At 37.6% G+C, this 27,246-nt stretch overlaps 2 protein-coding genes across 2 annotated transcripts in view; both read left to right on the forward strand.

Annotated features, from left to right (window-relative positions):
• The first annotated feature begins 9,505 nt into the window (after window positions 1–9,505).
• LOC134749308 (glutathione S-transferase E14-like) lies at window positions 9,506–14,278 on the forward strand. The gene is made up of 5 exons (XM_063684207.1): window positions 9,506–9,632; window positions 9,959–10,115; window positions 10,193–10,390; window positions 11,786–11,902; window positions 14,014–14,278. The coding sequence occupies exons 1-5, from the start codon at window positions 9,565–9,567 to the stop codon at window positions 14,191–14,193; spliced, it is 720 nt and encodes a 239-aa protein (XP_063540277.1). The 5' UTR covers window positions 9,506–9,564; the 3' UTR covers window positions 14,194–14,278.
• A 174-nt stretch (window positions 14,279–14,452) lies between these two features.
• Window positions 14,453–27,246, forward strand: part of LOC134749636 (epidermal growth factor receptor substrate 15-like 1) — a 36,927-nt gene continuing 24,133 nt past the window's right edge. Inside the window, exons 1-7 of the mRNA XM_063684653.1 lie at window positions 14,453–14,516; window positions 14,947–14,991; window positions 17,230–17,364; window positions 24,710–24,808; window positions 25,113–25,301; window positions 26,368–26,478; window positions 26,840–27,067. Of these exons, the coding sequence (XP_063540723.1) occupies window positions 14,490–14,516; window positions 14,947–14,991; window positions 17,230–17,364; window positions 24,710–24,808; window positions 25,113–25,301; window positions 26,368–26,478; window positions 26,840–27,067 (834 nt within the window). The 5' untranslated portion in view covers window positions 14,453–14,489. The remainder of the gene's footprint in view (window positions 14,517–14,946; window positions 14,992–17,229; window positions 17,365–24,709; window positions 24,809–25,112; window positions 25,302–26,367; window positions 26,479–26,839; window positions 27,068–27,246) is intronic.

Here is a 27,246-nt window from a genome sequence, read left to right on the forward strand (position 1 = left end):
ATTCTATGATTTACTTATAACTAAAAGGTTAGTAGGCTTATAATAAAAATTTAAATTAAATCAAATTAAACGTAACGTACGTGCGTAATTAATCAATTTGGGTTTTATGACGTGCCAGAAATGGACTTACATTGAAAAATCTTCACTCTCCCTTATTGGTCACTCGCGTAAAACATACCTAAAACCTAAACCAAGCATTTCCTGTAAAGTACACAGATCTAGAATGTATGTACAGTCAGCAAAACTATTCGCTTAGCACCAAAGCACCCCTGCATACAAATATGTAGGCAGGGGTGCTAAGCTAAGTTTTGCTGACTGTACACGTCCATACTAATTTACAGAAGTTTGTATGCAGGGGGGGTGCCTTTTCTCTGCAGCTGACTGACAACATGAACCTGTCTGCTAACCTTACGTTTTGTAATGCTCCAAAGTGAAAGAAATAAATAAAAAGAAAATGTTCAAAAAATACCATTAGTGAGCCGATTTGACTATAGATGGCGCTGAACAGGAGTATATTTGGTAATAAAAATTATTAAAATATACTTCTGAAATAATTCAATGTTTGTACGGAACCCTCGGACCCTCGGTGCGCGAGTTTAAGAGCCAACAGGAGTGGTCATTTCTCCATACAAACGTACTCGACTGTTTCCTCCGTGGTTTTTGAAGCTAGAGCAATGATTTTTTCAACACAGATTAATATTGTCAATATCTGTGTCGGTGTGTTTTGCTTTTTTTGATATTTTTGTTTTTTAAGGCGCTAGAGCCCTTCACACATGGCCAAAAATGGCCTCACTGACTATGCCGCAATGAGAGGCGTGGTATTCAAAACTGGTATCAATTAGCCAAAAAATCAAAACAGTCCGACACAGACAATTTCATAATCATTTAGATTTCCAAATTTGGTTATGATTGGTTAAGTTTTGGAGGAGGAAACAGTCGAGTACAAAACCTCGATTTTTGAGATTTTTACGCAGGATTTTTCGCCTAAGCTGCAGTTGTTCTTATCGCACTAATTTTAGGGGCGGGGTCAAGTTTCTAAATACGTACACAGACAGAAAAGTGATGGGCAATAGTCGACATTAAATGTCGATAATCTAGTGATGTGATAAGATCGATAAACCATTTTGAAAGTCGCGATTTGCCTCTTAGTAGGCGAAGTAAGTAAAGTGAGTATGCACTTTGGCCTCAGGGGATATCGTTTAACACTATTTATTATTCCTTGGTTCATACAAAGCTGAGCTGACGCACTAGCTACGAGATTAAGCGGGTTACCACCGCGAAAAAGGGAGGGGAAAGTCGGCTTCTGCGGTCCAGTTTGCCTCTATTTCTACATATCTGTTGCTATGAGATCAAATTTGGTATAATTATTGTGTAAATTAGGGACGAATAATTTATTTTAGAAATAATAGTTTCACATTTTCATACACAAATCTGAATATATGAACGAAACATTAAAATCATATATAATTTTTGGTCACTGATTTGCTCTTTAGAAGCAAATTGTGGTGATTTGCACTAAAAATTAATTACACAATTTAGTCCATTTATTCGTTATTTAGAAAAGTATCAGTTCTAAGTACGTATTCATACATTTGATTGTAAAAAGAATTAATAATACTTTGGTTAAAATATTGTTTTATATTTTACAATTTTCACTATTATTCTAAAATTTATTTTAAATAAAGTATTACTTTTATTAAATCGTTTATGACGTGATCTTATTAAGTATGTATATGAAAAGGGCTCCACGAGGCGAAATACTTTTTACGCCAATTATTTTCTTTTTTTTTTATTTACAACAAAGACGAAAGTTCGAGAAAAATGTGGTTACTTAATAATTGCCTAACTTGTTGAAAAAATAACTTTACATACTATCAACTTATAACCGTAGTATATTCCATGATATGTTTTAAATGCACCATATTTTTTTCTAATTTTTAAAAGAATATTTAATACCTTTAAAATAATATCTGTCTGTCTGTCTGACTGTCTGTCAATCTATCTGTCAGTCTGTATCTCATGAACCGTGATAGCTAGACAGTTGCAATTTTTACAGATGATGTATTTCTGTTGCCGCTATAACAAGAAATACTAAAAACAGAATAAAATAAATATTTAAGTGGGGCTCCCCAAACAACAAACGTGATTTTTTGCTGTTTTTTGCGTAATGGTACGTTTGCGTTTTTTGTTAATAGCTTTTGAACTTTTTTTATGTGGGAATGCTTCGAATACATTTTTCTAGACATCATTCCGAATCTAATGAGGTATCATACGTATTTTTAGGAGTTAGTATCTCTATTAGTGGCAGCCGTACAAGCCCAATTTCAAAGAAAAACCGCAAATGGATGTACAAGTTAGCCGTTTGGCATTGGCACACGCATACTGAGGTCAAAACAAAATTTTTGACCCGCAGTTCCTAAAAAAATCCCTTAGGAAGGGTGTGCTACAACATTTTTTTTTTGTATGGAAAAAAACATTTTTTTTTTCAAAAACCTATCGTGTGTGGTATCATACGAAAGGGCTTTTTGAGGCGATTCTAAAAGTATACCAAATCATTACATTTTAGCCATTTTTTTTTGTAAATTAAAACAAATAGAATTTTCAAAACATACCAAGTTTGGGGTCAAGTTAAAGGGTTAAAGAGGTATTTCCCGTTGGATATATGGATATTACGTATCCTTGTATGATTAATATGTACCGTATCTGCAGTACAGTTCCATAAGTCTCGTAAAATAGGTATTGAAGTAGAACGGCCGGTCCGGGCCGTAGCAACTACGCTCGCATTCCATTGCTAATTGTTCTGTTTATAAGTTATTGATATACCCGACAAAAAAAAAACAAAAAAAGTGTTTTTTGTTTAATTTAGTTTAATTTGTATACTTTTAGTTTAAGTCATATATGTTAATACCTACAGTATTAAGTTATTTGTTATAGGTTAAGTGTGCGCTCACCGATAAAATGTATTTTGCGTGAAAAAACAATTAATTCTCGTGTAAGTGAATATTATGTATTCTTATGAGAAAATAAAGATCTTTAAACCTAACTGTCACTTTGTATTTAAAAAAAACTAAATAAAATTATTTTTAAAATTCCTTTTTTTGGGTTAGATATGAGGAAATCACGTATCATTTTTGGTATATTGTACAAAAAAAATCAGCCATATCGTATTTGGAGGAGCCCAAACTTGGTATGTTTTGAAAATTCTTTTTGTTTCAATTTAAGAAAAATGGCTAAAATGTAATGATGTGATATATTTTCAGAATCGCTTCAAAAAGCCCTTTCGTATGATAGATATACGATAGGTTTAAAAAAAAAGTTTTTTTATACAAAAAAAAAAGATTTTTTATACAAAAAAAAGTTTCAGCACTCCCCTCCCAAGGGATTTTTTTTTAGGAACTGCGGGTCGATAATTTTGTTTTGACCTCTAGTATACGTGTACCAAACGGCTAAACTGTACATCGATTTGCGGTTTTTTAATGCGAACAGCTTACACTATATTTTTAACCACCTTGAACGTTTTGTAGACTAGACTATTGTCCCAAATTGGGGTTTCTTATTCATTCCGACCAGGATTAGGAGCTCTTCAAACATACCTATTTTAATCAAAATCTGACTCATAAATAAAAAACGGACCATTAATAAAACTGTATAATTACATCAACGTAAGAAATATCTCATGTCACATGTTTCTTTGTTATGATAATTTTATCTAACCTGAGGGTTTCTTTTTTTGTAATCAACGAAGCCGGAGAGCGACAAATTTGTTTTTCATCACACTTGCTCGAAAAGATCTTATTTCATGCAGGTGTACTGAAGGGAAAACAAAAGGCCTATATTGTTCCCGCGGGAGTTATAGCTTTCTTTTTTTAATTAGATATGTCACTAATTCATACGAAGTACGAACCAAGTAAGTTATAAGTAAAATACTTTGTTTAAAGTATAAGGGTGTGTAAGGGAGTTTTACTTCTAAAATACTGACAATTATAATTTAGTATTTTTGTTTATAATATTTAATTGGATTAATTTAATAGCCGTTTAAAATATTTTTACACAAAATTTTCAATCGTGGCTGAATGCCGAAGGTCTGTGCCTTAGATGCCTAACCTGTTAAGAAATGACAATATGGCGGACGAATATTTGAAATGTCACCGTATTTTATAATTATTTCCCTGAAAATTTAGTTTTTCATCACAAGTGTAACGAAAACCATTGTGTGTAACTCCGGGGGTAAGAATATTGTAAACTCCTCCTTTACAAAATCTCACTTACCCCCCTCGTTGCACAATGTCGGTACTAATAGCACAGCGTGTCGAAAGTTGATACTTTCCGCACGGAAACGAGAAAAGAAATGATTGTTTTTTTACTCTCCTGTAAAAGTCAAAATGTTATTTGGATTGCAGGTTGTAGAAGGATATTGAATTCAGCTACCTAAAATCAAGAAGTTAAATCACAATAACAGGAAATAAGTAAACGCTCAGTGGTGGTAGCGAGCTAAGCTAACAGAAAAAGTTTGTAAGAACTAGCTATAGCCTATGATATGCCTATATAGCGGGCCGCGACCGCGACGCGACTTGCAGGCATAAGGTCCGTGAGCGCAAATGACGTGCGCGTCTGTGTGCATGCACCACACACACGGGGATATGGCGGCGCCGCCCCCGTCAGCGCGACGGAGATAATCAGTTTGAAATCTCAAAATTGAGAATTCGCTCAGCTCCTGTTGGCTCTTAATAAACTCGCACGACCGGATTTTATTTTAGTATCTTTAACCGTAAACGTCATTCTAGGTGGTAAAATTGGTACTTATCCAATAGGGATATTTCCTGTTTAAAGTAAATTATTTTACACCATGGTCGAAATAAAGCAGAAGCTAATTATTAGAAAAACGTAGCGAGCAGATATTTTTTGACTCAAATTCTATTTAATAAATCGGATAGAACTAAAAAAAGTAGGGTAATCGTTTTGACAGTTCAAAAAAGGAAACTGATTTACCTAGTATGTAGTAAAGTACCCTATTCTAACTCTAAGGTGTTATAGCGAGTAGCCAGGCAACCAGCCATATGAATATTGCATTAGAGTCGACGTGATGATTGTCTGTCGTGGTAGCGTGGTACAAATGGGTCGGTCACGCACAACATGAAACGTGATACGTTCTAGAATGTTCAGTGCAGTTGCAGTTTTTAACCAACTTCAAAAAGAGGATGTATTCAATATTTAATACTTCGTGATATTTTTCCCGGTATTATTCATTGTTCAGGATTTCTGAAATGCGTGCGATGCCCAAAGTTTGGGCCCCAAACAGCTTTTCTTCCACAGCGGACATGAAATGAAATTCGTATCTACACAAAAAAAAGTGGCTCCCATGTTTAATTTAAAATTCATTTGTTTAGATCAAAGAGGATATAATAAAATAGAGCCACAGAATAACTAATAGTACTACATAGACCGGTACTCTTCTTCTTCCTGGCCATTATTATTCCCATCTCTAGTTGGGGTCGGCCCTCCTTATACCATTACGCCACTTTATGCGGTCTGCTGTCATACTTTTATCTATGCCTGCTGCCTCCATGTCTCCTTCAACGGTGCTGCTCCAAGTTGTGGGGGGTCGTCCTCGGCCTCGGTTACCCTCCCTTATGTTTAATACCGCTCTCGTCATGTGGCTTTCATCACGCCTCATGACGTGGCCATACCAGCGTAGGCGGCCTTCCGCCAATTTGTCGCTAATGCTAGCAACCTTAAAAGTTCCTCGGACATAGGTGTTTCGAACTCTGTCAAGTCTTGTGACGCCGCCCGCCCAACGTAGCATCTTCATCTCGGTGGTGTGAAGTTTTTTCTCGTCAGCTTTCCTTAAACCCCAGCATTCCGATCCATATAATAACGCAGGCCTTACGGCTTGTTTATAAATCTGACCTTTAGTTCTTACAGGTATTCGGGGATCACACAAAACACCAGAGAGTGATCGCCACTGAAGCCAGGCTGATGAGATTCGGTGCTGGATGTCCTTTTCTGCGGTAGCCTGCGGTGACACTATAGATCCCAGATATTTAAACGACTCCACCTGCTTGAGTGGGACTCCTTCGATACACGGCGGTGCAGTGGTATTTAGCCTTGTTTTTGTTAGGTGGCAGAACATATATTCGGTTTTCTCCCGGCTGATTCTAAGTCCCTGTGTTTCTAAAGCTGTTACCCACTCATTTAATTCAGCTTGTAGGTCCTGGAGGGACTCGGCAATTAAGACTATGTCATCCGCATATAACAGTGTCCATGGTGCGGGTTTCTGTAAATCCCTAGTTAAATAGTCCATGACTATGTTAAACAGTAGGGGGCTTAGTGCTGAGCCCTGGTGCACACCGACTTTAACTTCAAAGTCACCCGTGACGCCTGCAGGGCTTACGACTCGGGTCGTTATGTTCTGATACAGGTCCTGTATTACCTCTATATAATGTTCTGGGATGTTTTGCGCTCTTAATGCCTGCCAAATGAGTTCTCGTGGCACTCGGTCGAAGGCCTTTTCAAGATCAATAAATACCATGTGTGTATTTCTCGATTAAGATCTTGACCGTATGGATTGCGTCTATTGTGCTCACTCCGCTACTGAATCCGCATTGGTTCGGTGTTATATTAATCAGTTTCTTAAGTCGGTTAACGAGTATACCTTCATACAGTTTCAAGGTATGCGAAGTGAGTTTAATGCCTCGATAATTACCGCAGTTTGCCACATCTCCCTTATTCTTGTAGAATGGTACGAGATTGCTGGATCTCCACATGTCTGGTATGTGTTTGCTAAGAAATGTTGTGTTAAATAGCATCGTAAGCCACTGTACTCCTGCTAACCCCGTCTTTTTCCACACTTCTATTGGTATTTCGTCGGGTCCGGTAGCTTTATTGTTCTTCATTTTGGTCAGGGCGATCTTAGTTTCCGTCACTGATATATCTTGGACAGGTCCCAAGATGGGTAAAAGTGGCGTAAGCTTGTTATGTGGAAATTCTTCGTTAAGCAATTGGTGATAATACTCAAACCATCTACCATTTATATCCCCGTCGGAGGTCAATAGCTTTCCAGAGTTGTCCTTGATATATTTGTTGTGTTTAATATCTTTAGTGACATTGTTACGGTATTTAGCTAGCTTGAATATCTCAGTTCCGGTTGCAGCATCTTCAAGTTTTTTGTAAAAGTTATTTTGGGCACTGGCTTTTGTGGTAGCTACCACTTTCTTCGCCTTTTTCTTAAGGATTTTATATGTAACTCTGTCGCAGTCCAACCCCGTGTTCTGCCAGACTTTAAATGCATGTTTTTTCTCTACAAGTGTTTTTCTTACGTTATCGTCCCACCATTTTGGGTCTTTATGTGTTTTTAGTATGCCTTTCGACATTCCCAGGTGGGTTTTAGTAGTACCGGTGCAGAAATTGTGAAAATTTTGCCAAATTGTGGTAGCGCTGTTAGGAGCCTCGCTTATATCGTTCTTTAGGTATTCTACCATTTTACTGTTAACTATATCGCCTACGGGCTTAGACAGCTCTTGCCATTTTATTCGTGGCTGGCTTTTTTGCGCTTTTTGCTTAACGAACCACTTCGGCAAAGTGAGGCAGGCTACCAAAATTCTGTGTTGCGTAGTAAGAGGTTCGCCAGGGATAACCTTGCAGTCCTTTACGTATTTCAAAAAAGATCTATCGCAGAGGAAGTAGTCTATTTGGGAATGCTTTCCTCCACTCTTGTACGTGACCAAATGTTCTTCCCTTTTCTTAAAATACGTGTTCACTATAGGAAGATCGAACTGGGTCGCCAACTCCATTATGGTGGTGCCTTGGCTATTTACGGTCCCGTAGCCATAGTTGCCGTGAATATTTGAATTTGGTGGTGCTTTGTGTCCCACATGGCCATTAAGATCGCCAGCTACCAGTCGTCCCTCCCCCTTGGGCAGAGATTGCAGGAGATCACCCAGGTCATCCCAAAACTCCTCCTTTTCGCTTGTATTACAGCCCATCTGTGGGGCATATACGGAAATGATGTTCCATGCAGGGCCATTATCCAGGGCTAGTTTGATGCACATCAGCCTGTCGCTAATTCTGTTTACGTTAATCAATCTCTGCTTAAGTGTACTGTCCAGGACAATGCCGATTCCATTTCTCTTAGTTGTCGTTCCGTTGTATATAAGTTGGTAACCCCTACCAATGTCACGGGATTTACAGCCTTTCCACTTAAAGTTCTTGGATGCAGCAAATATTGATATTTCTTCTTTGTAAGGTTTCCGCCAGTTCTTGGCTACGTCCGGTCAGGGAACCAATATTCCATGTAGCTATGCGCAGTTGATTTGCGCAGTGTCTGCCGTCGCTTACAGGGTACGCCTTAGCATTTCCATTCGCATTTGATAGCCTCTGACCGTCGCTTACGGGGGACGCCCTAACTTTTATAGCATTTAATTTTTGGTGTATTTTCATGGTATTGGAGAGGTTTTTGTTTGGCTATGTGTTTTCCGGCCGGTTGCCACCTGACGCCAAGACTGTGGCCTTCCTGGAGGGCCATAACGCCGCCGTTGGCTCCGTGAAGCTCATCCGCCGCCGCATTTCTGTGCGCTCCAGCCCACGCACAGCACCCAGTCCAGCCTTAACTCAGAAGATGTCCAAGCAGCCTAGACTGGGGGGAAGTATTGTTGACGAAGTTTCCTTCTCCGGCCTGTTTGGTCCGCGGGAGGTATTTTATTTCCCTCCAGCCCCGCTTACGTTCTGAAAAGAACATCCGCAGGGCACCCCCTATCCGCCACCCGGGGACGCGTACATAGACCGGTACTGTCATAGTAAATTTTGTAACCACTGTAAATTCACTGTCATCTATCGACATACTTTAAAACTAAAAATTAAGATTTATAAAAATACGTAAAAATGTATTTACATATGGATAAATATTTTTTTTATTTGCATTAATTATTTTTATATGATTTTGACCCACTGTTCTTTAACGGATATGCGTTAAAATTATAAATATTTGGTTTAGATACATACATCCGTCTTGCGGTCACAAATGTACATCTTCTTCTTAAAATTAACATATGTGTACCAAATTGCAACTTAATTGGTCCAGTAGTTCCGGAAAAAATAGGCTGTGACAGACGGACAGACCGACAGATAGACGCACGAGTGATCCTATAAGGGTTCCGTTTTTACCTTTTGTGGTACGGAACCCTAAAAAATACTAAAACATGTTTTCACGCTTTCTTATTTTAAATCCAATAAAGCTCATTAAAACGAGGTGGATTCGTAGCAACAAGTTGCTTCAACATTTCATAAAGAGTACCTAGCTGATTCGATTAGTTAGCATACCTATACTATAATTAATTAATAATATTGTAAGGAACCCATATTTGTTTTGCAGCATTGTAGACCGCTCTCGGCAATTTGAAGCCCATACTCCTTTATCAACAATCAACATAATATGGTAACTAAACTAAGCATAATATTACATATGGATGAGAGAGCTTTTTTGTTTTTAGAAGGCGTCATCGTCACGTCATTGGTCAGTTGACCTCGGAGGAGGAAAGATTGCGTTGCGTTGCGTTTTCTTTTGGTAAAATGGCTTATTTAAATATCAATAACCTGTACAGAGTGATAACCAGATGCTGCAGTACGAACTCGACAGTGTAAGTAATTTGTTATTAATGTTTATTTTAATATTATTAAACGTTTTTTTTTACTTTGTATTATAACATTTTCTAAAATTGTGATATGAGTATCGATTCAATTTTCAACCTTAAATATCGATATATGCAATAAAGGAAAAACGTGTAGGTCTAGGTACCCTACATACTTTATTTATTTATTGTTATTGTACTCCTTTTTTTGTGTATTGTGTAATTTTTCAGATTTACAGTTTAGGTGATTTATGAGTAACTGAACAAAATATAGTTTATTCAAATTACTGAATTTGTGACTTTTGAACGTGATCAGTGAATATTATGATTTTTAGGAACAACACAATGGATAACAAATTAATCTTGTATGGGGACGAAGCATCCCCTCCCGTTCGGTTCGCCCTAATGGTTGCATCCGTGCTGAGGATTAAGTTAGATTACCAACACATAGACCTTTTTAAGGCAGATAATAAAACTCCATTTTATACAAAGGTAATGTATTATTCGCGCTTAAACAAATGTATATACCTTTATCTTGTTAAGATACGCAATTTTTTTTTGTTTTATAGATAAATCAACTACAAAAAGTACCCACGTTGCGAATCGGTGATGACGTCATTTGTGACAGCCATGCCATTGCATTATACCTGTGCTACACCGGAGATGGGCAGCGACTGTACCCAAAAAATCCCATTACAAGAGCAAAAGTCGACCAGACCATGTTCTTCAACTCTGGTACTTTGTTTCCGATTGACAGCTATATATTTGTGAGTATACCGACCTTGCTAAAATATTTCTTGTTCACTCAAACTCTTAAACTATAATGTATACAATACATTAGTTTCAGGGTTTCCGGAATATTTGGAATAAACCTTACGTATTCATTCTGCTCGACGTCATGTCACAACACTCAGAACTTACACACATCTAAAATTAAAATTAGACCCCATTTTGCTTCACGAAATAACTGTGAAGGAATTAAGAGCCAAGGGATATTGACTAAAATTGTTTCCTGATCTCGTCAATTTTTGTACTCATCCGTCCATGTACTAACAAAATAATAATTTGAAAAATAGGAAGAATGGAAAAAGGAACTTTACCGCAATCATGACTCAGTTGTGGCACCCAGACGCCAGGGCTATAACCGCGAACATCGAAGTTCGCAAATTGCGGGCATCTGTCCCTGCTTTCTAATTACGCCTTCATTAGAGTAAAAGAGCAAGATCCCGGTAATTTGCGAATTTCGGTTTTCGCGGTAGCTCCTTAGTTCACTTCTTTACCTACTGAGCTACCAAAGTTAACCCCGAGGTGCACATCACATTTATTGAGAGAAGGGGGTTTTGTAACGTTTCGTCACTTTCGTCACGTTAATTGAATTAGTGAATTATCGTGTAATATAATATATAATTAAACCTGAAGTTGTAAAATACTTACTTTTTTAAATAGAAATAGTAGTTAGTACCTACTAAGGTAGGTCATTTGTTAATTTTCCCCTCACTAGCTCGGAAAGCCGTCTATTATCCTTTAAAACAAGCGGGGAAAAACGCATTTTATCCACTAGTGGGGAAAGTAATTTGACCTTGGATAGAGCGTGTTTAAGTAGCTTGACAGATAACAAAACGTAAAACGCTCATGATAATGGTTCGTTCGATATTAATTATCATTAAATAAACGGTTTGAGAATCTAATAAAAAATACCAAATTTAGCTTTATTTAATAATTTTAAGTCATAAACCTTAAAATTCCATAAGAAATGTTAGATTTTTTGTAATGATGTTAAATATAATTCTGAACGCACAAGTTGAGTCGATGCAATTTCAAAACGCATCGTTGACATTTCTGAACGTCAGAACAGAAATGTCAACATTGTCAACAAAATTTTTACTTTACGTAAAAATCGAATTTCTAGTGTTTTCTGTTATAATATCGTAAAAAAATTAGTGATTCCAGTGATGAAGATGATCTAACGCCTGTGGATGTTGCACTTTCCTCGCTATAGTGAGGGGAAAAGTTTTGTGTTACACACGGGTGCAAATGTATTTTACTTCTCGTGTGTTGAAACACTCGCTACGCTCATGTTTCAATTCCACACTCGCGGGTAAAATACAACTTTGCACCCTTGTATAACAAATAACTATTTTTACTTTGTTTACGGTTTTTAGACGGAATACTTTAGAGGCAAATGGCCTGCCGATGATGTGAAGATTAAGGAGTGGCACTCTGCAGTGGATCGTTTAGAGCATCTTTTGGCTAGTCACATGTGGTTGGCTTGTGATAAGGTAATATTGAGTTGCATTTTATTAAGTGTATACGGGTAGTTCCGAATTCTTCAGAATGTCGGGTAAATTCGAAAATCACCCTTCATTCTATTAAATTAGAGTTGATTTTCACGGGTTACACAAAACCTTAACAAATAAATATAACTAACAAACCTTCCTCAAGAATCACTCTATTGATGGGTGAAAACCGCATGAAAATCCTTTTATAAGGGGTAGTGATTAGTGATAAATGGGTCAATTTTCAAATAAGCATTTTTTGCGTTCCTAATTCTATTAGTTCCAAATACATTGAACGAACAGTATTGCTATGGGTATATTTTCATTATATATGTTATAAACAAATAAAAAAAACCGGCCAAGTGCGAGTCGGACTCGCGTTCCAAGGGTTCCGTACATTACACAATTTAAACCATGTATTTTTTATGTGAAACGTGCGTGAATTATCTTTAAAAAACCCGTAGGGGTCGGAACAAAAACTAAGTAATTAAGTCCGACTCACGCTTGACTGCACATTTCTTATAGGTTTTCCTGTGACCTATAGGTAAAGAACTATTTTGTGTATTTTTTCCAAAATTTTAGACCCAGTAGCTTCGGACTTCGGAGATAAAGGGGGGGGGGAGGTCATTTTTTGCCTATTTTCTTGAATAACTGTTATTTATTTATTTATTTATCCTAAAATTATAAAAAATATATATTTGAGATAATCACAATGAGCTTTTTCATTTGATATAGGCTGATCAAAATAGGCTGTGACAGACGGACAGACAGACAGACAGACGCACGAGTGATCCTATAAGGGTTCCTTTTTTTCCTTTTGAGGTACGGAACCCTAAAAATATACTAATGTTCCTTAAGTATGTATTATTTAAGATAAAATCGAAATTCAAACCCTAAAAACGGTGAAATCTACCGCTATTTCGCATGTCCCACGTGCGGTTTGGCTCGTCGGCAAAAAAATCACAAGTTTGGATGTAGGCAACTTATTATTAAATACTTGATACCCATATAAAGATAATTATTTAGAGAAAAGAATAGATCTACTTATTTATAAAAAATAATGCGTTATTTAAAACTTAAAACCAGGAAAGCCTTTGTGTGGTTGTCCCGCGCGGCGGTGTTTTTGTTATGACTCAAGGATATCTTTTTAAATCTGGTTTGTCTATTGATCTATCTACCATTACATGTTAATTAAATAACTACGCGAATATCTTGAGGCCCGAGCATCTCTCAGCGTCTTTAGGCCCAAAACATACAATAAAATTCCAATTGACATAAGAAATGCAGGCAGTGACACAATTTTCAAAAATAAATTAAAGGCGTTACTAATTAAATGTGCTTGTTACGATATAAATGAATTAGAAAACCTAAGTGATAATTTGCAGTATTAAGTAGTGGATATTTGTTGCATGCATCTTTGTTTGTAATTTAATCGAATCGATGACAATGACATTTTGTAATTTAATTATTAATTTATAATTATTAATTTATAACATTATTCTATGATTATTAACTTGAACCAATAACTGACATATTGAAATTGTATTTAATTATATCTATCGTACATTTAAGTCTAATTTTAAAGCACTTGGAAATATGACGTGTAAAAAATTGTATTATTTTTACCAATAAATAATCTGAATCGGGTACATAATGTACGAAAGATAGCAGAAAAACATTTTTGTCGACATTTGTATGGCAATATTGGTACGACTACTTTGACCATACAAATGTCGACACAGTGCCATACAAATGTCGAAATGTTGTCGATATTTAAACATCCATATTCGGCTAACTATAAAAAGTAGTGATGCCTCGTACCTCGTACAGTATATTTTTTGCTAAAAACCCTTCCTAAACGACGATCTAAATCTGATTTTCTAAAAGTTTAAAATTGCCATACAAAAGTCGAAGTCACGCTCTTCAAAAATTTACCCAAATAAATGATAATGTATTATATATATAAATATTCGGTAAATTAGTCAATTTTGTATGTTAAATTTAGTATTGCGTGAAAACAGGTTATGTATTAGATTGGTTCTAATCTGTTTTCCCACTACCCAAATGATTTACCTAATCATATTTTTTTCTTGTTTACAATGTTTTTTTTTTAGGTTACACTTGCTGATTTGTGCTGCGCAACTACAGTAAGCTCGCTACAACTATTGGTACCCCCGTTGGAGCGTCATATTAAAGTTAAGCAATGGTTAGACAGGTTGCAAAAGCTCTCTTGCTATGAAACAAATTTACGTGGATTAGAGCGACTGAAAAGTTGTATTCGTAGTTTAGAATAAATATTCGATTATTAAAAGTATGTTAATTGGAGCTTTCAATAAATAATTATGTGTGAACGTTAGCTTTAATAAATCAGTTGCACAGACTGCATAGTGTTGGTTATATACTATTGGAAACCTCACCCCCACAATACCCAAAAAACTAAAATCATAAAAATTGTCTTCTCGATTGTACATTTGTGAAGTCGAAAGTTGATACTGAAAATGTTTTTATTATTGTTGGCAACATTCAAGCGAAACGTCAAAACTCTGTTGCCTATGGACTCTATTGATTGGTCAACGAGGAGATGTAAAAAATGGCTGCCTTGCATTCTCCTACTCAGGTAGAATTAATTAAAATTAAATAATCCGTGTAGTGCAAATTAAACAGAGTTATAGCACAGAAGACAATTTATTAAGTGATCTACAATATCGGCCAGTAAACGTTGCGTGAAGAACAGAAATGTTCTGAGATATTCAGTGACAAAGTTTCGTGAACTTAGTTGATTTACGCTTCTTCAAATAATATTGAAATTGACTGCTTTAAGCAGTCCGTGTTTATTAGTTATCTTCGTTATACAGTGTAGTGAATATACGTGGTGTAATATACAGTTTTAAACACAAACCAACCAGTAGTTCCGTAACTATTTCGGTTTCAGCTGAATGTCATGAACTGACCAAATGTCACACCCTTCGTGTGATAGAAAATACTTGTTTTAAAAGTTATCACGCCGGGAGTTTTGTGTTTTCAAAATGTGGCTTGAACCGTTGCAGGTGGCAGGGAACCACAGCGCTATATACGAAGCGTATTATCACCAGGTATGAGATATTTTAAGTTACTAGTGGTTGCAGTGTCTTGCATGTTTCTCGTTATAAACACTGCGTTACGGTTGATAGTGGCGTATTGATTATGGAATTACGATATCACGTCTTGTGTCCTTCGAAATCAATGTGATTTTTTAAAGTAATGGGATGCTTGGAGCTTTGTTTGGCTTTAGAATGAAATGACAAATTAGAATGGCCTCTACATGAATATCTCACAGTAAGTAGTTTCTTAATTTAATAATAGTATCATGCTTACTTATCTAATTGCAAGATAAAAGATGTTAAAAATGTTTTTCGAATTCTTATTGACTCTGCTGTTATCAGGAAATCCTAAGGTTGTTCATCTTGATAGTGAGAGGCACATATCTGATGCTAGCCAATAATAATCTCAAGTACACAAGTGTATGAATGAAACATGTAATTGGATAATTTTAATAACATATTAAAACACTTGATATAATGAAGAGCAAGAGAACCAAACATTGATACACAAATGATATCTTGCAATTGTTAGTGTGATCTAAAAGTACATGGAGTGTTCCATGTACAATCTATTGTATTATTTTTCAATAAATGGCAGTCAAGAAATATGTAACACAACTAACACAACCTATCTAAATGCATACTAGCAAGTGGCTACCAGGCAGCTACTTTTCTACCTTACAGGTCTATTGATGGGTTAACAATCAGTCATAAACTGTAGTAAAGTTGTAGTACCATTTGAATTATGTATGGTTTTATCTCCACTTGAACCTTATGCTTTTGTGATAAGGTTCACAAGTTGTCAATAGATACTGTTGATGATGGAACACACTATCTGTGTTCATACACACAATATTATAATGGTTTTGTCATTTTGAAACAGTTTTCTAATAAAATGTTGACCTTGAAGTTCTAATGGCTCCCAATCAATACAGAACTTGCAAACTATTAATACGGTAAAGTATGATTCATATAAGAAACTATTAGTGTTATCAAGTGGCTTTGAATTATTGGCCGACATGCTCTAAACTACTATAAAGACTAAATACATTACTCACCAATACATTAGGAAACATTCACTTTAGTATAAATAAACCTTATAGGATTGAGATGTCAAAGCTTTCCATGACAAATGCAATGCCATGACAAATCTCAAAAAGAAAAAACCGGCCAAGTGCGAGTCGGACTCGCGCACGAAGGGTTCCATACCATTAAGCAAAAAACGGCCAAAAAATCACGTTTGTTGTATGGGAGCCCCACTTACATATTTATTTTATTCTGTTTTTAGTATTTGTTGTTATAGCAGCAAATAGAAATACATCTGTGAAAATTTCAACTGTCTAGCTATCACGGTTCACGAGATACAGCCTGGGTGACAGACGGACAGACAGACAGATAGACAGACAGCGGAGTCTTAGTAATAGGGTCCCGTTTTTACCCTTTGGGTACGGATAGTTGAAATTTGGTACACATACGTTAATTTAAGACCCAAAGACAAATGTAAATAAATTAATTTTAAACATGGGGGCCACTTTTGGGGGATAGATGAGAAAATTAAAAAATAAAGTTTTTCAAACTATATCATGTTACATATCAAATGAAAGAGTTCATTTTGAAAATATCAAATATATATTTTTTTGTTATTTTAAAATTAATAGTTTAGAAGTCATTTAAGAAAATAGACAAAAATATACCATTCCCACCCCCCTTTATCTTCGAAACTACTAGGTCTAAAATTTTGTAAAAAATACACAAAATAGGTCTTAACCTGTAGATGACAGAAAAAGCTATAAGAAATGTGCAGTCAAGCGTGAGTCTGACTTATTCTAATACAAGCATCATTTTTACCTGGCTATGGGACAGGTTTTGATTTTCGCAATACATATGAATGTATCAACTTTACACCCAACAAATGTCTTCCTCATCCCAGCTCTTTTCCTAGAACATGTAAACTGCTAGCATGTCAGATATTTTTGTAATTTTTTGTAATCATGATTGAATCATGTAAATTATTCTTCTTCTTTCTTTGCATCCTGTTATACATATGTATAGTTTTATACCCTCTATTGGGTATAGAAGGGCTTACTTCACTTATTTGGGCCTACCGCCAACCACTTCGTTCGTTCGTCTATATTATATATGCCTCTATCCTTCGAATAGGTACGCAAGAGTTATAGAGAGGCAACGAAATTTCGATTTTCCATGTTCGCCATATGTCCTTTGGAGCCATCTACTGTGTGGTGTTTGCAGGTGGACCCGAACGCGACGGGCGCGGTGCAGGCGCCCGACGCCGCGCGCTTCCTCAAGAAGTCCCGCCTCAGCGACGTCGTGCTCTCCAAGATATGGGACCTCTCCGACCCCAATGGCAAGGGATACCTCGACAAGGTAACTAGTACTACAAGCACTTTAGTTAACTAGGCACAAGCACAGGATCAATATTATTTTGCGCTGTCTAGTTCAGGTTATCTGTGTATCTTGCAAAATAAACTGCAAATTGCAAAAAAATTGGAAAAGTGAAAAGCACTAGTTCGCGAAAACCAACTTTCCACACACTAAACAGCTACATAAAGTAGCACTTTTTGAGCAACTGTATTGAAATAGTTATTTGATTTACCCGCGAGTAGTAGAAGTAAAGTAGAAGTAAAATACATTTGCACCCGTGGTGTGTAACACAAAACTTTTTACCTTACTATATCGAGAAAAGTGCAACATCCACAGGCGTTAGATCATCTTCATCACTGGAATCACTTATTTTTTTTACGATATTATAACAGAAAACTCTGGAAGTTGTGTATTTTTACGTGCTGGAGTCGATGAGAAAAGGTTTAAAGTAAAATGTTTGAAGTTGACAATGTTGACATTTCACATTTCTGACGATGCGTTTTGAAATTGCATCATTATAAAATTATAAAAAAAAAATGTTTTTATGGAATTTTAAAGTTTATGACTTAAAATCATTAAATAAAGCTACAGTCTGTCGTCCCTTTCAAACCAATCTAAGAAGAACAGGACGACACTACAGTGTTGCCACTTTTTAATTTCTACTCTTTTTTGCCAGACTGTAAATTAGGTATTTTTTATTAAATTCTCGAACCATTTATTTATGATAATTAATATCGAACGAACCATTATTATGTTATGAGCGTTTTACTTTTTGTTATTTGACAAAAGCTACTTAAACACGCTCCGTCCAAGGTCAAATTACTTTCCCCACTAGTAGATAAAATGCGTTTTTACCGGCTTGTTTTAAAGGATAACAAACGGCTTTCCGAGCTAGTGAGGGTAAAAATATCTTTTCTCACTTTAACTTAATCCTCCTCATGTCCAATTTATTTTTAATTGACGTCCGTGAAAAAAAGTATTATGCAGTCGAAAAGTTGTCCACTTTCTTTTCGATACCGTCCTTACGTGCGGCGTGCTATGCTAGCGATGTCGGAGGATGTCTAATTACATACATACAGAGTGATAAGTGATAACCTGATAACATATCACTTCTCTGGCCGCCTATTTGCTTTGTCGCTCCGACACGTTTCAACAATCATGACATACGAATGTGGATAACAAATAACCAACAGTTTGGAGTGTTTAGTATAAACAATAATGAAACTTCAAGTTGGGTTGCAAATGAACTAACGTTTTAATAGGGGAAAAAAAACAGGTGACTACACATATTTCACACAGATGGCGCTAGTGGTAATACAAACACTATTATTTTGTTACTATGATAGAAACTAGAAAGATAGATTTACAACATCCTCTCCTAACAAAATAATCTAAAAATCACCTGAGAGTTTTCAATCTCAAAAACAACAAACAGAAGCTTACATAATATAACAGTTTTGTTTCAGAGGCTTACATTCTAGATATACCCATTAATTTCATAAATTTATAGTGCTTGTCTGCACTAAGGCTTTTTGTGAGCAAATCAGCTGGCATGTCAGAAGTTGGTACATATTCTAGTTTGACCCTATCATGCATGACACACTCTCTAACAAAATGATGTCGCACATCAATATGCTTGGTTCTCTTGTGGAACAATGGATTTGCTGCTAATTTGAGTGAACTTTGACTATCACTGTATAAGCATATTGGTGTACTCTCACAACATGGTTTTAATATATCATTTAATAAATTCTTTAAATAAATTGCCTCTTTACAAGCTTCACTTAATCCCATGTATTCCGATTCACAGCTCGACAAGGCAATAGTTCTTTGCTTTCTGGATTCATAAGATATTATACATCCCGACATTATAAAGCAATAACCTGTGTAAGATCTTCTATCTATAGTACATGCTGCCCAATCAGCATCCACAAAACCATGCAAACAACTATTACTCTTTCTATAAACTAAACCATAGCTTTTAGTTTTCTGTAAATATCTTAACAATCTTTTTAAATGTTTCCAATGAGTTTCATTATAACTATTGTTATACTGGCTAAGAAAACTTACACTATAAGCAATATCAGGTCGTGTTAGAACAAACAGGTACATAAGACTACCTATTAATTGTTGATAGGGATACCTTTTATCACAATTATTTATTTCCTTTTCTAATTTTAAATTGACTTCCATAGGAGTACTTGAACCTTGACAATTAGGCATATTAAATTTGTTTAAAATGTTTTCAACAAATTGTTCCTGGTCAACAGTGATACAATCTTTTTTAACATTTACTGTCATTCCCAAACACTGCTTCATCTGACCTAAGTCCTTTATTTTAAATGTATTAACAAGTTCTGACTTTAACTCTTCATATGAATTTTTGCAATTGTAAAACACAAAGAAATCATCCACAAATAATGCAATATATACTTTCACATTATTTTCACATTTTATGAACAGACAAGGTTCATACTTTGATTTCTGATAACCCAGTTTTAACAAACATTCTTCTACTCTAGTGTACCAGGCCCTAGCAGACTGCTTGAGGCCATAAATTGCCCTCTTTAATTTTAGTACCTTATTACCACAATTAATAAAATTTGAACATTCTGGTATTTCCATATAAACATTTTCTTTAATGAAACCATTCAAAAAAGCTGTAGGTACATCTAAGTGATTCATATTTAAATCTAATTGAACACTCAGGGCAAACAAGAGTCTTAGGGTAGAGTACCTTAACACTGGCGAGAAGGTTTCTGTAAAGTCTATGCCCTTCTTTTGCGTGAAACCTTTTGCGACTAACCTTGCTCTATAGCGCACTTCACCATCACTGTTAAATTTCTTTTTAAACACCCACTTATTTTTCACCACTGTACCGTCCTTTGGCCTATCTACCAGCACCCAAGTGTCATTATCACTGAAAGATTTTAGTTCCTCTTTCATTGCACTTTGCCACTGCACTTTTTCTGGTCCGGTCACAGCCTCGGTAAGTGAGATATTTTCACCCGGAACCTCATCAACGCACATGGTTGCATAGCCATAGTAATCTGGTTGATGTCGAACACGCTTGGACACCTCCTGCATTTCTTGCTCTGTCTCCTGTGTCGAATCCATTTCTGGCTCATAAAAGCTGTCATCCTCACTTGGAACATATGTCACATCATTGTTAGCTTCGTGAACGCTGTCATCTGTGGAACTTTGTGACATATTTCTAGACCGGCTACTCTGTGCCTCTAGAGTCGCACACTCACTATTCTCCTCTTGATTATCTTCTACCAAAAGTGTTGTATCCTTTACACCAACATTTTCCATAATTATTACGTCTCTGGCAATAACTATATCCTGAGAATTTGGATCATACAAGCGATAACCTTTGGTGATTTCTGAATAACCAACAAGGAACATCTTAGTTGCTTTCTTGTCCCATTTTCTACGCTTTTGCTTTGGGACATGCATCATTACTGGGCTACCGAAGATCCGTAGATGGCTAATGTTTGGTTTCTTGCCTGTCCACCTTTCAAAAGGTGTAGTATCTCCATCTAGTCCTGATGCCGGTGACCTATTTTTCACATACACTGCTGTGTTTATGGCCTCTGCCCAAAACTTCTTATCAAATTGAGCATCGAAGAGAAAACAGCGTGCTTTCTCTACTAAAGAACGGTTGTATCTTTCTGAAACACCGTTAGATTCTGGTGTATAAGCAGTTGTTTTCTGATGCACTATGCCGCACTGCTTCAAGTAGTTCTCCATTTCAGTTGAACAAAATTCTCCACCGCCATCACTTCTTAAAACTTTAATTTTCTTAGACTGCTGGTTTTCAACTAATTTCTGGAACTCCTTGAAGTATTTGAATGTTTGATGTTTTGATTGAAGAAAGTAAACAAAACACATTCGGCTATAGTCATCGACAAATAGGAGGTAGTATCTTGCATTTCCAAGTGACTTATTTTCCATTGGGCCGCACAAATCCGTGTGAATTAATTCCAGGACCTCCTTGCTTTTGCTTGCACTCTGAGGAAATGGCAGTCTTGCTTGTTTTCCCTCACAGCATACTTCACAGCTGGATTTATTTATCCTGCCACTTTTATCTTGAAATGATACACCTTCAACTACTCCATTATTCATTTTATTGAGATCATTTGCATTAATATGACCCAAGCGTCTATGCCAAACTTGATTCATACTTGAAGTTGCTGTTGCTGCTAGCATACTTATTTGCCTAATGTTTAAACGGTACACTCCATCTACTAAATCAGCCTTTCCAATGACTTGATTTTGTGCATTTATAATGTAACAGCCAGTTTTCTCAAAATGAACCTTGTTTCCATTCGCAATCAGCTGACTGACTGATAACAAATTCGTGGTTAGGTTAGGAATGCACAATACATTACGAACTGGAATGTCATACTCCGTATTATTCACCACTGTAGTAATCTGTGTATCTCCTGAACACACTACAGGTGCACTAGCTTTATTTGCAACGATTATTTCTTTAATTTCCGGTTGGTAACAAACATTGGATAGAATGTTTTTATTCGACACAAAATGGCCGCTCGCGCCTGAATCGACGTAAAAATCATCCGGGCTAAAATTCCCAGTTAAAAATACGGCACTAAACGCATTCATCTTCACCTTCTGCCTCTCAGGACATTGGTTTTTATAATGCCCCGGCTGTTTGCACTGGTAACAAATAATCGACGCTTTTGACGTTTTGACGTTTCTGTTGACAGCTGTCGAAGAACTCGAAGATTGCGTTTCGTTACTCCCACTGTTGTAACGGTTCTTCTGAAATGTTTTATTGCTACCTCCAATTCGTTTGAGCGAATTTTTAGCAATGAATGCGGTTTCTGATTTAACCTCAAAATCTGTACTCATATCCAATAACTTTGTTTTTATAGCATCTGCACTTATAGTTATCCCCGAATGCTCTATAGCCATAATCATCGGGCTAAATTTCTCTGGAAGACCCGCCAATAACAAAGAACCGATCCACTCATCGTTTATCTCGAAACCAGTACCTTTTAATTTCTGTGCCGTGTCCACTAACTGTGTCACGTACGCAGTCATAGACTCACTTGTTTCTAGGCGTATTGAAATTAAATTTCTGAGTAAGCTAATCTTACGCGTGTAACCGGAGTCGTCAAACAATGATTTTAGCTTAGTCCAAGTACTTCGCACTGATGCCTCGCCTTTAATATGGACGTAAAGCGATGGATCGATGGTTAAAATCATCTTAGCTCTGGCTTTTCTGTCGCTTGCGTCGTCTAGCACTTGCTGGCTGGTCAAGTCGACGCCCTCCAAGACGAGAAAGTTTTCCACAGCAAACGCCCAGTCGTCATAGTTTTCTCGCCCTTTTAACTTTGGAACGTTCACTGCATAGTTCGTTGACATTTTAATTCTGTGCACCACAAAAAAACTACCGAAAAACTAATTAAATACGAGCTGGGCCCATAACCTAATGAAACTTCAAGTTGGGTTGCAAATGAACTAACGTTTTAATAGGGGAAAAAAAACAGGTGACTACACATATTTCACACAGATGGCGCTAGTGGTAATACAAACACTATTATTTTGTTACTATGATAGAAACTAGAAAGATAGATTTACAACAAACAAGTGTTCAAGTAATGTAAAGTTTGGTTTGATAGTAATGATAGTATAGTGTTGGGTGTATAATCTTGTTTATTGAATGATGGGCGTATGTGATAAGTTCTCAGTGCTGAGCGTGGAGTTTATAAGGTACCATTTCACACTGTTTTATACAGTCCGTCGCTAAGGCTGCCTTTCCACTGAGCTGAGCCAATCCAGCGGAGCGGAGAAGAGATGTGGATTACAACGAATGCTATTGGTTGATTCCCGCACATCTCCTCTCATCTCCACCTCAATGGAAAGGCAGTCTGAGTGTTGATGTTAGTTATGTTTCAAATAATAGTTGTTGTTTCTTATTATAATAATGCTACTGGAGCCGATGTTGAAGCCGCTCTCCTACTTCCGCCCACCGTCTTCTTCTTCGCTCGAGCGTATTCCCGGCCTTGCGCCAGGGTCCGCTTTCCTACTCAATCTTCTCCACTTTGCCTTCTCCACTTTGCCCAGGTGTGTGATTGTTCTCTTCCATGTCCGCTATCACGGCGTCCAGCCAGCGTTTCCGCCCACCGTCTTATCAGTAAAATTTCCAACATCTTAATATCGCGTTTAGAATAAAGGAGATTTTTCCCTGCTTCACATCCCAAGTTTAGTTAGTTCCTAATGTTATCACCCTAAATATTTTTAACTCAACTAATTAGTAAACCCGCATTGCTGACGTAGGCGAGAAAACCCCTAAGCTCAAATGGGACTGCAGGGCCGGTCATGTCTACCGCAATGCATCCGGAGAGGTGGGCTAGATTAGCCAAGTACTTTTAGTTTTACTTGTTATAAATTTCTTACAGCAAGACTTTAATGTTTCCTCGTGATTTACGCTTCCAACAGCCAAAGGTCCCCGACCTTGTGCTGATTTGGTTACCCGCAATGGCCTTTTTACTAATATATAGCCATAGTTCTTTTAAACCAAACTATTAAATGACTTGATCGTTATTACACCATCGGACCAAAAATCCTTACATAAATTCGAGACAGCGCCTAGTTTTTACTATTATGTCCAGTCGTCGTATTTAGGAAAATTCTTTCTCTCAAACAACGTTTTTAACGTGATCGGGCTAAAAATGTAGAAAATCTAAATGGCGACCTTTTATCCAATCCACAAGGAATTTACATTTTTTTCCATCATTGTACCATTATGAAGTCTGAAATAAACGATTTATTTATTTAGGAACCAAACAGTCTTTTATAGTTATACATAGCACTGGACATTTTCTTAAAGCTAGACATACAGTTTCCTTAATGAAAATATTTTAACATCATGCTGTGTAATAAAGTTTCTACAGAGTAAAACAGAGCTATTTGTGCAAACAATAACAAAAACAATAACAACAACAGTGAAAATAAAATGCAGGAGTATCAGAGTGTTAACAATTAAATTGTATATAAACTGAATAAGTACTAAATAGGTTTTGTTATTCTAATTACTTATTAACGTTCAATACTGAGATTTTTTCCTAATAGCGCCAATTTAATGATTTGGGTTATTACACTGCATAGATAGCGTTTTAAATCTATTAAGTTTCTCGCAGAAAATATCGAGATTTAGAAATTTTTCGTTGTACAACCTGCATGCCCTTCTAATAAAACTATTTTTAAGTATTGCGACTACGGGGGATATAAAAGAGGATTTATTTTTTATTTACTGTTTCGCGAAAGCCCTTTGTATTGTTAATTGATGCAACATAATATGCTTAATTGTGTACAGACGGGGCTGTTCGTGGCGCTGAAGCTGGTGGCGCTGGCGCAGGCGGGCCGCGACATCAACATGAGCAACATCCACGCCGACACGCCGCCACCCAAAGTGGTCAGTATACCTACTTAGGTCACACTATAGTATTTTGATGTAATTTAACCTAAAGGTAATTTTGTTTTAAGCAGAGCTTTCTGTTAACGAATTTTCTTCCGTTCGGGCGAGATATGAACTCGTAGCCATCTAAACTCGGATTCTGTAGTCTCTCTGCACATGGCGTCGAGATGGGTTTGTTATTGGACTTCCACTGCGACACTGCTGCTATTTTTCAAGTGTTGGCAACTCGTGACATTGGCTTATATGTTCTATATCCAATGAAACTAATGAAAGTATCAATAAGATGAATGTTTCGCTTTAGGGCGAGCTGCCGCGCATACCGGCGCAGGGCCCCCCGCGCCCCGCGGCGCCGTCCCCCGCCCCCGCGCCCGCGCCCGCGCCCGCCCCCTCCGCCGTCTGCGACTGGTCCATCAAGCCCAGCGAGCGCGACAAGTACAACGCGCTCTTCGACTCGCTGCAACCCAGTAACGGGCTCATCGCCGGCAACAAGGTACAGCAGTAGGAATGTGTGAAGAGTTGGACGTCACCGCGCGCGATCTACGACTACGACATCAACAACAAGCCGAGCGAGCGCGACAACAACAATTTGTTCCAACTTATTTTTATTAATTCGTGTTACTGATATGAAAATCCCAGGAATACTGTTTCATACGATAAGCCTATCGTATGAAACAGTATTTGATTAAGAGCAACAAATTTTAGCTTTTAAATAAACTAACTATGATCTATTATCGATGAGAAAAACTTATAAACTGAAATAGATATCATACACTAAAGAAAAAGTGACTAAGTCCACCGGTGGCCGAGGAGGTCAAAGGCGCCTAGCCTTTCAAATCTAGGATACACCGGGTACCGCCGTGGCCGGGTGGTCTGGTGGTCAGGACGTTAGCCGCGTAAGCTGAAGACGAGAGGTCGATTTTCGCCTCGGCCACCGGTGGACTTGGATACTTTTTCTTTGGTGTATGATATCTAATTCAGTATATAATTTATATAGTAGTGTGACTACTTAAAACACAACTCAAAATATTTCATAAAATAATTCGATTTGTTCCCTAGTTGGAGAAAAACTATTTTCTTATTTTAACAAAAAACCATGGCGGAATAAGGAGGTGCGTATACTGCGATTGGCTCATTCATTTTAATACTCTTCTCTTCAGGAGTCGTTTAAATATTATAGTCAGTGTCTGTATTTAATTATAAGTAGTGCGGATACCGAAAATGATGTCCGTTTCGGAATCTAAGATGGCGGCTATTTTGCTCTTTTGTGAATGTCATGTTATTCGTTTTCAAGGTTTTCGTGGGTCTAAGATTTCTAAAATTTTGAATTCTAAGGTAGCGGGTGATAAGGGATAACGGCAGTGGCGTAACGTGAACTAATCTAGCCGTGGGCGAAGTCGCATCTGCGAGGCCCTTTTCTTTCACTGTGCCCGAAGGGGCCTCGCGTTGGGGCGCGAGGCCGCGGGCGAGGGCCTACTTCGCCCACGCCTAGCTACGCCACTGGATAACGGATTATGTGAAGTAGGTACCTAAATATTTTAGATTGATAACGTGTGCAGGTGAAGGGAGTGCTGATGGAGTCTAAGCTGCCCTTGGATACTCTCGGCAAGATCTGGGATCTAGCGGATCAGGACCGCGACGGCATGTTGGACCGCCACGAGTTTTTGGTGGTGAGTTGAGAGCAGCGGTTTTCGTAATGCTTTATTTATTTAAACTCTATTGCATAAAATATAAAACGTATGTACAAAAGGCGAACTTATCGTCGATTCTCTACCAGTCAAACTTAGGGCAAAGCGGAAAAGATGTTTTATATTAATTATGGACGGTTGACGCTATTTTTTTGTTCCGATGCCCATGACGGTGTCAGTGTACTTTCACTTTCAACCGGTTATAAAGAGTAACGGTTATCTTGTGACGGGAAGGTTATAAATATGTATACATTTCTATCTTACTTTACTGGATTAAAGGGAAAATGTATATACATATATATATTTGACACCGAGTTGACCATGATGGTCGTGGTGCCCTCAGGCGATGCACCTGGTGTACAAGGCGCTGGAGAAGCACGCGGTGCCGACCACGCTGCCGCCGTCGCTGCGCGCGCGGCCCGCGCGGCCCCCGTCCCGCCCCGCCTCGCGCCCCCCCTCGCGGCCCCCCTCGCGCCCCGCCTCGCCCGCGCCCGCGCCCGCGCCCGCCCGCCCCGCGCCGCCCGCACAGAGCAACGCGAGCTTGCTCGAGGGCCTGCTGGACTTGTCGAGCGTGAGTGTTGACTACCTGATGTAGTTCCTATGGCCCGCCCGCCCGCCGTGACGCACCGTTGTCTCGGTAACAATAAAATGGTCATATTTTTATTTTCATTTTTGTGGACCCAGAATAAAGAAGCTCCCATACTTACAAACATGAAAACATAATACTCCTTTTCTTAAACAGGCAGTAGA

The sequence above is a fragment of the Cydia strobilella genome, chromosome 18, assembly GCF_947568885.1.
Source record: "Cydia strobilella chromosome 18, ilCydStro3.1, whole genome shotgun sequence".
Lineage (NCBI taxonomy): Eukaryota > Metazoa > Arthropoda > Insecta > Lepidoptera > Tortricidae > Cydia > Cydia strobilella.

What these genes read in the sequence shown, in the direction of transcription:
- LOC134749308 (XM_063684207.1), top strand. Translation starts at nt 9,565, where the DNA reads ATGGCTTATTTAAATATCAATAACCTGTACAGAGTGATAACCAGATGC. An exon ending in AAACTCCATTTTATACAAAG is followed by an intron (nt 10,116 to 10,192) that starts GTAATGTATTAT and finishes TTTGTTTTATAG; the next exon opens with ATAAATCAACTACAAAAAGT. An exon ending in CGATTGACAGCTATATATTT is followed by an intron (nt 10,391 to 11,785) that starts GTGAGTATACCG and finishes TACGGTTTTTAG; the next exon opens with ACGGAATACTTTAGAGGCAA.